This window comes from Hippocampus zosterae, chromosome 11 (assembly GCF_025434085.1).
Source record: "Hippocampus zosterae strain Florida chromosome 11, ASM2543408v3, whole genome shotgun sequence".
NCBI lineage: Eukaryota > Metazoa > Chordata > Actinopteri > Syngnathiformes > Syngnathidae > Hippocampus > Hippocampus zosterae.
In genome coordinates, this window is record NC_067461.1 from 21,975,758 (window position 1) to 21,984,968 (window position 9,211).

Consider the following 9,211-nt stretch of genomic DNA (forward strand, 5'->3'; position numbering starts at 1 on the left):
GTGATTGAAAAGCGGGGCAAAATGGCCAAAATTACATAACTCACCTTTTGTCAAAGTTGCACAAAGGTAAGGGGGGGGGGGGGGGGGCGCTCCTCTATATGGGAGGTTTGACTACGTTTGCCTTGGGACCGAACTGACGAACTACTGGCTTGGGGTGAGCCAGTGACATCCTCAGCAGCCTGACCACCAGTTTGTGATTAGCTCTTCATGCACTAAAGAAGGCGGCAGCTATTATTTGCAAGAATTCATCAGAATTGCATGACACATTGACCATGGAAACTTCATATGTACAGTACGTGGCGGTAATATGCTTCAATTTGGCGCCAAGCGGGTCCCCGCAGCTGCTGGCTGCAGAGTGTGTCTTTCTCCATCAATTATGAGACACCCCGCAGCTGGGAAAGCCCTCCTCCCAAGTCTCCACTCAGTGCCAAACTGAAGCATTTTAAAAAGTGGAGGGAAAATTAAACCCCTCTGCAGCAGCAACCATTCTATGAATGAAAATTAACTCTGAGGACCATGTTAACAACACTGCTGTATCTGCGAGTGGTGTGCTGTCATACACAAATTGCAGTATCCAGGGAGTAATTTTGTTCGTTTTTAACCCGTCTGAGCAATTTGCCCCAAGTTTTGCTTTTAATATCCAAATGACTAACCAAATGCGAAAGAGTTAGTGTTTATTGATTTCTGTCCACAAAAAAAATCTGGATGATCCATAACATTTGGCAGCTCTGCAAATGCAAGGATATGGCTCTTGAGAACCGGAAGGTCAAGGTTTGAGTCCCAGTGTGGAAATTGGCAATTACATGTTCGAGAGATGCTAGTCTGCTTCCTGATGACTGTTAAGGTGCACTTGGACATGCCATAGACCACCCAACCCTACCTCAGGAAGTGCAGTACTTTTGCATGCCTCAAAACTGTAACCTGTGTGATCTGTGTAATCTGGTCCTCTGTAGTATCCAACATAAAATATTTATAGCAGAGTGCAAGCAAAATTTCCACTTGCATGATAATCATTTGTATATTAGAAATGACAAATTGTGAATGCGTATATGAGTATTCCCGGACACATTGTATAAGTTACACGAGATGACATTACAAAAATGAAAACCATCACTTACTTTGTTTTCCATTTCAAAGGAGTCGATCTTTTGCAGACACCGTCACACCAGTTTTGAGCAATCTTCACTCGGTCCTTAAGCAGGATGTGAGGATATCTGCAGTCATAGAAGTGACAGTGAAATATTATTATAACATCACCACTACACATGGTCATTGAGTGTTAGTGCTGTATTGATTGAGAACCCCATCTGTCTGAAAGGTAGGTATTCCTACTACATATATGTATGTAGCTTTCATATACCTCAGAAAAGCTTTGAGATATGAAATTAAACAAAAAAAAAAAAAGCTACCTAACAATTTGAAAATCTTGAGTCTCAAGAATGGGAATAGCAAGCAACCGTTAACACCCTATGTGTCCCGAAGTGAGTAATTTTGCCAGATATTTCAGGTACCTGCAATTAATCATCAGATTTTTTTTTTACTTTTACTTCCTACATTTGAAATCGATATATATATCGAATCTACTCCTTACTTTGTCAAAATAAGCTTTTTATTTTTTATGAGCTGTGAAAAAAAGTGAATACAGTACAGCAGTTACATATTGACAGGGAGCGCCAAATGTATATGTACAGGGTTCGACATTAACGTTGGCCCAAGTGACTATGTCGGGCGACCTCAAGTTTACTAATGGTGGCTGGGCCACCACTACAAATTTCTAGGGCCCGACCAATGATTTGGCCAATTGTTCTTACTTTTGAGTGTTCTAACCTTTTAGAGCAGTTGCGTGATTCTAATGTTTACTTAATTAGCTGATTAACAAAATATCAATGGAGTTATTATCAATAATTGTGGCATGGATCAAATTGTTAGATCATTCGAGATGACATGCCATTCAAGGCTAATTAGTTTATTATTTACCAGCAATGCTTTTGCAGCACAATCGTTGTGAAGGATTTGGCCTGGATGTTATTATATTTTACAGGCAACTGAGAGACACGGTTTGTTAATGAAAATAATGACTAAAGAAAGTGCAACATAAATATAACATAAATCCACACACGTCCGACCCAAGGGTGGGCCATCGGGGCCTTGCCTCCCCACCAAGTTACTTTTGTCCTCCTCCCCCCAACTTGAGGCTTGAGTCTCAGAAAAGTATTTTCTTTATTTATTTTTGTAGAAAACACTACAAAGTCCTACTTTGTTTACCTTTTCAATGTTTAATTACCGTATTTTCACGACTATAAGGCGCCATTAAAAGTCTTAAATTTTCTCCAAAATGGACAGGACGCCTTATGGTGCGGAGCGTCCTTTATATGCGCTGAGTTCCAAAATCTGACTGACAGCCGACACGCTGTTTATATAGAGAAAAGGCGGAAGTGACTGTGGCCAGGCATGCGGGAGAGAATTCGGCCAATCAGGGAAGGGTGGGCGTGTATATATACATATATGGAGAGAGAGAGAGAGAGAGAGAGAGAGAGAGAGAGGGAGAGAGAGAGGACAGGCAAGCTAGTCCGCCAATGGTGAAGGGTGGGCGTGTAAGTGGACGCCTCAAGCCAGTACCAACACTTGTATAGAGTGTGGCAATGTGCATTGTTGCAAAACAACTCCGGTTTTGGTTTCTAAGAACCCCTGAAAATAAATTCGACAAAAAGACACGCCTACGAAGCTCATTTCAAACTTAAAGCCACCGGTTATGCTTTTGGCATGCGTGCCCATCTCACAGCAGCGGTGAAAAAACAAGTCAAGCAAATGAACTCTGAGCTTGCCGTTATTCCCGGAGGCTTGACTAAAGAACTCCAACCGCTGGACATTGGCATCAACCGGGCGTTCAAAGTAAAGTTGCGAACGGCATGGGAACAATGGATGATCGGTGGCAAACACAACTTTACAAAGAGTGAGAGGCAGCGCTTGGCGAGTTACGCCACAATACGCAACAACGAGAGGGAACGCGGCGTTTTTGATGGATTACGGTACTTGCACAATTGTTCAATTCTTTCTACACACACACGCGCTGCCACCATGTTTCGCTCTGTTCTTTACTTTCAAATGTGGGAAAGCTTCACACGAGAGAAATGTTGACTTTGCTGTTGCTACTCCTTCTTTCCGCTCGGCAATGCGTAGCAACTCACACTAGCATGTGATGCATTCAATGACAACTGAGATGTGCAGTCCTCTGCTTCTGATACAGAGGATGAGGACTTTGATGGATTTCTGGGTGATGATTGATCGAAAAACGTGAGAACATTGTACGATGGCTAAATAAAATACACCCGAACTCAGTTCTGCTTTCGTTGCCTTTTTAAAAACGTGTTTTTATCTTATCTGTATGTCTTGGCATGCTACCGTATGCTTCAAGCTAACGTGTTAGAGTGCGCGCATGCATGCCGTATGTTTAAGCTGGCGTATGTTTTACCACTGTAAAACTGCGGCCATTCGTACGATGCGTCCTGTGTATGTGTAAAATAAAGAAATGTCACGCATTACTGAGACTGCGGCCATTAGTACGATGCGTCGAATAGTCGTGAAAATACGGTATTTGCATACTTTGTATGTGTAAATTTGTGTGAGAAGCGAGTTCACGTGATTTCAGCATGCGCGGTGTAATTTGTGGTTCGAGGACTGGAGACGGCGTGTGCGGCACAGTAGGGAGTCTGGGGCTAGCGTGCGCACGGTGTTGTAAAATCGTTCATCAGTGTGTGTTGATGACCGGCAACTTGTGTCATTCTTATTTACGTGTCTGTTAGCACATTGTTAGAGCTAGCCATTATGTGTTCCACCTAAATGTTTAGTTCAGAATTTTGTACAAGGTTTTCAATGTACCCACATGAGCGTGTGGTGATCAATTAATTTTTGGTATGTCGTGAAGTCAAGTACCGAAAGGGCACCAATCCAGTGTTACAATAAGAGGACAAACCAGAAGTGCTGCATAAATGTTGCGAGATGAATAACCACACTTGGCTTAATATGGCTAGTTAAGTGAAAGTGTCATAACTTTTGTGGTGTACACACTTTTATTGGCCACATAAACACACTCAGGCCCTAATACCTATAGCCCACAATAGTGTAAGACAAATATTTGTATTATCTTTTACTACAAATTACATTGTTTTATTTTTAATTATATTATTGATCATCTTTTATTATGAGTCACAATATTATGTTCTTTTATTATTCATTATTCTTATCGCTATATTTTGTTTTGTTTAGCCAAGTGTCATCATGCCAGCAGTGAAGGAAGTGACAATTTCTCTTTATCTTTATCTACCTCATATGGAATAATTAAGAGAGATATTGTAAGTATTTCCTTGTTACCAAACACTCATTACCATTAACTTTACCAATAGTTGAATAAACCTTTATTCTTGACTTCTTCATAGTCATAACGGCCCTCCGAGGGAAACAGTCACTACAATGTACAGTAATCCCTTGTTTAACGCGGTTAATGGGGACCAAAACCACCTGGGATAAACTAAAATCCGCAAAGTAGCGACCAACTAACATATTAAAAAAATAAATAAAGTCCGCAAACGGTCCGTGAGACAACAGCGAGTCACATAGAGCAACATATACAGTACTGTACTGCATGTATATGATTTTTTTTTTAATGAACATGTTGGAAAAAATAAGCGATGCACTCAAGCCACGATAAACGAACCGCGAAATAGCGAGGGATCACTGTAACCCATGACAAAAATGTGTTTGACACCACCACTGCAGACACGAAGCAGTCTGCTGACTGCGTTTAGAGACGGATCCATCACTAGCAAGCGCTAGCTGAGCTAGCAACCGATCAAGTACTCCATATAAGCCAGCGCAAGCCGTCGGATTACTTCTCAAAGGCAGCATATGTACTGCGCTGTGAAAAAGTATTAAGAACCACCGGGTTAGGGTTGGACAGTGGTTTTGATCATTGTGTGATAATAGTTATAGATAATAATAATAGATCAGTGTGTCATAATAGTTTCAAGACTTGTGCTACAAAATATTTATTCAAAAGCCCAAATACAAATTATGACTTGTCCTCTTCACAGTGGGCCAGATGATCAACCAAGTGATACGACTGTACTTCGTTCAAGGAGTGAGAAGAGGCTTGAGTCGCGGCAGGACAACTCATTGTTGCCTTAATGCCCTTAGCTTCTAACAGTTCTGAGCTGGGAAGAATGTGCCATGCTGGAGCAACCTTCCTCCTAACCAGACCTGTCTTGCTGTGATTACCACCCACTCTTTACTATGCTCAAGGGGGTTCTGGGACAACAGAGGTGCAGAGTACCAAGTTCCCGGGAGTCCATTAAGGCAATGCAGAGAAGGCTGGGAAAGTGCATTACAGTCCAGGGGTATTACTTTGACAGGGAAAAGTTGTACAGTAGTTCGGAATTGAAATATATCTTTTGTTACCCCAGTCATTAAACTTTTCTGACACAAATTGTAACTTAACTTTAACCACCCCTGTGTGCAGCAGTAGTAGTTGCGATTGTTTTTTTCCATTATGCTGAGTTAAAGAAAACGGGTAACGTAATGTCTATAATTAAGAATTGTGATTTACTTTGACCTAAACACATTTCAGTGTGAACTTTTCTTAATTTTACAAATAGATAAATGTATAGGTGTTTATTACTGCGAGCTCGTACCATATCTTACATACGGTGTGACAGAACCCATTCATCCAATCCACCACTCCATCAAGGGTAGCATGCTTGTGCTTAATGCTAAGTCAAAATACACACAACACTTGCGTGACTTATCTTACATGTCTGTCCAATATCGAGTTATTCCAGTGTTTAGCAACCCTTTGGCAATATTCTTCCACACCACATCGCGGCTAACAATGTGGAAAATCACTTTAGAAACCTGAGAGAGACGACTCAGTGTTTTACAGTCCAAATAAGACAATATGTGATACAAAACATCCTCTGGGAGCTGAAACAGCAACATGCTAGGAGCTTTGAAAGCACTCTGCTGTGCTCTCCGTACACACGACGGAGTACAGAGAACTGTGCGGTGGAACAGAACTAGTCGTTTTAAAAAGCAAGTTAAAATAGCACAATACGACCAGTCGTTGATCAACGCAGAAGAGGACAGCGGTAGTCCAAGCACTTCCTGTAAAGTCCCCGAGACGTTGTGATGACGACGACGCTTGACGCACGTACGTGATGACGTAAATGCAAGTCCTTCTCTCCGGCAAATACACTTCGCCGAAGATATCCATCATCCATCCATTTTCAACACCGCTTATCCTGAACAGGGTAACGCGGAGTTACTGGAGCCTGTCCCGGATGAAGGCGCGCCACCTTGAACTGGTTGCCAGTCTGTCGCAGGGCATATATAGAGACAAACAACCATTCACGCACACACCCGTTTTAGTGGAAACCGATTCTACGCTGCCCTCACTCAAATCAATCGAGTGTTGTCATTACACAAACAGTGACTAGATATACATATTGTTGACTGATTCTCCAAGGGAAAATACAACTGACATTGGCACACCCACCCACACACACACAAATTCTCGGAGTATTGTTTGGGTTTCTTCCTCCCACCCAATGTTAATTTAACACTCTAAATCAGGGGTTCCCAAACTTTTTCCTGTGAGGGCCACATAACTTTTCCCTTCTCTGATGGGGGGCCGGTGTCAGTTTGTAACATCAACGATCGTAGGGGAGCGTGAAAAATGTATTGTTTCCCAGAAAGCCACACATAACCAAATAACCCTTTCCAGGTTCTTTACAGAAAAAAGTCAGGAAACAAATAATAACACTATTAATGAAATAAATAATAACTAAATAACCCTCTCTGAGTTCTTCACAGAAAAAACAGGAAATAAATAATAACCAAACAACTCTCTCTCTCTTTATACCCCCTTGAAACCCACAAAAAAAGAGTTCTGCCATCTACGAGAACGCCACCTATATTGTCTTGTTTATGTCTGCTACTGTCTTGTTCACATGTTCTACTAATTGATCTGAGACACAACTAAAACACTGAAACATTCTATTGTGTGTAAATAACTTTGTGACCTTGATTTCAACGCTATTTGCGTCATGGGTCATTTTGCCCCGAAGATGACCTTTGTAGTTTTTCTTATTGCTTCCATGGAAATGTGAATAAAAACATTTCAATTTTCCTGCAGTTGGGGACAAGTCTAGGAAAAGTCATAAAATTTCAAGTTTAAAAAATTATCATTTAGGTTTTTTTGGGGGGTGTTTTTAACACAGTGACGGGTCATTTTGACCCGATGACAACAGGACGGTTAGAGGGCCGGGTCAAATGTGCCCGCGGGCCATAGTTTGGGGACTCCTGCTCTAAATGGTCCCTGTTTGTCCATGTTTTCCAGTTTAGGGTGTACTGAATTAAGTGTTTGATTGATTGTTTTTAGTGGTCATACATTTGCTTATTATTAATAATAGATTGTTTATGCTCGCAAAGAAGCTTATGCCTTTAATGATGAATTGATTATGCCTGCACTGAAGAATGCTTATGATTTTAATACAGATATAATACGTTTGATGATTATATACTCACATTTATAATCAAGAATGCTTAGTGCGTGTGGTACTTTAGGGACGCAACCACCTTTCTGAGAAAGTGGTTGGAAAGATATAAGTATTAAGACTAAACAGGAGCAAGGTTGGACGTGGATGGAACTGTCAACATCAGCTGCAACTTGGTGTTTTTGTAATGATTGCACACATGTACGTAATTTTCACTCACATACACACACATAGTCAAACAAGTTCAGTGTGCCTTCAACTGTCCTCATCCTTTAGGTTGGACACCACCATGTATTAGATTCCCAATAAATGAGAGGGCGAGCGGGGAGATCCTGGGGTGACGTGCTCATCCACCCCCCCCCCCCCCCCCCCCCACCACCACCACTAGAATTGAATCTCTTGTCTCCTCCTTGTGTTTTATGTCAAATTGATGGACCTGACATGAAAGCACCGAGGCGTGTGAAGATTTACACACTCGCCACCTGCATCCCTCTGATGACAAGAGAACCACGTATGATTTTCTTTCCTTTGCTTTGGGCCAATAAGATTGCCCAACAGCAAATTTTAACCATTTTCAACAGTGTCTCCCTAAATGTATTTTTTACACTAATTTCAAAAACATCCTTATGTTAAAACATGAGGTTTTTGAGATATTTCTTTTTGTTGTTTTGTTAAATGTGGCCTATAAAAGCTTGCCAAATACGGATTTTACTGTGCGTTGCAACTTATAGCTTTTACTTATCAAGAAAAAAAATCCACCATTTGCTGAACCCAACACGTATTTTATAAATATTACATCTTCTTCTTATTATTGTCCATCCATCCATCCATTTTCGTGGGGTACGCTGTAGCCTCCCCAGCTGTCTTCGGGCAGTACACAACAGACGCAGGGGTGGGTGGCCATTGGGAATTTTTTCCCGAACGGCCGGTGTATTTACAGGTCGGTCCTGGACATCATGCCCCCCGCCCCCTGTCAACAATTATTTTGGCGCACCTTGTTGCCGCACCACGTCAACTACGTACCTGAAATAATATGGCCCAGATATGTTTTGTATAAAAATCATCACCGTACTAGTGAATATTTTTAGAAGCTGCTGCAGGCCATCATTGTATGGGCTAAAAATGACCAGATCAGATTGATTGATTGAACATAGAAATGTAAAAAGATATAGAAAATACAAAGCTGACAGAAAGAAAAAGATCATTTTTGTCTATGTCTTATTTCAGTACAGTTTACATTTTTAAAAGGGGTGACGAAGAAGTAGCAAAATGTAACTCGTCCTACTCATTGTTCTCTATAAATTGTTACTGTTATCATGTTCACTCACTTGTAGGTTATTGATTATACAGTAAAGTATCCCAAAATAAAAATGAAACGAAAACACACTCCTCTTTACACATGTATAGATAACAAATTTGAAGGTGTATTGATGTAGTCTCATAAAAACTGCCTTTGTCCAAATACTTTTGGAGATAATTGTAAGTCACGTGATGTACTGTAACTAGTTCACATGCTTACATTCACACTAGTGCTAATTTATTTCCTCTGGTAAACTTTTCTGAGCATCATTATCAAATTATATTCACATATTCATTCTTGGCTGTTACACTGTCAAATGAATATGCAACAATTAACATTTTTCACAAAGTGGTTGAAAGTATAA

The 9,211-nt window shown here is 40.8% G+C and overlaps 1 protein-coding gene across 1 annotated transcript in view; it reads right to left on the reverse strand.

The window, feature by feature from the left end:
* The window catches only part of fbxw4 (F-box and WD repeat domain containing 4), a 60,259-nt gene extending 54,073 nt beyond the window's left edge, over positions 1 to 6,186 (reverse strand). The window contains exons 1-2 of the mRNA XM_052081128.1: positions 5,807 to 6,186; positions 1,119 to 1,214 (exon numbers count right to left, since the gene is read on the reverse strand). Of these exons, the coding sequence (XP_051937088.1) occupies positions 1,119 to 1,214; positions 5,807 to 5,991 (281 nt within the window). The 5' untranslated portion in view covers positions 5,992 to 6,186. The remainder of the gene's footprint in view (positions 1 to 1,118; positions 1,215 to 5,806) is intronic.
* Between the last annotated feature and the right edge of the window lie 3,025 nt (positions 6,187 to 9,211).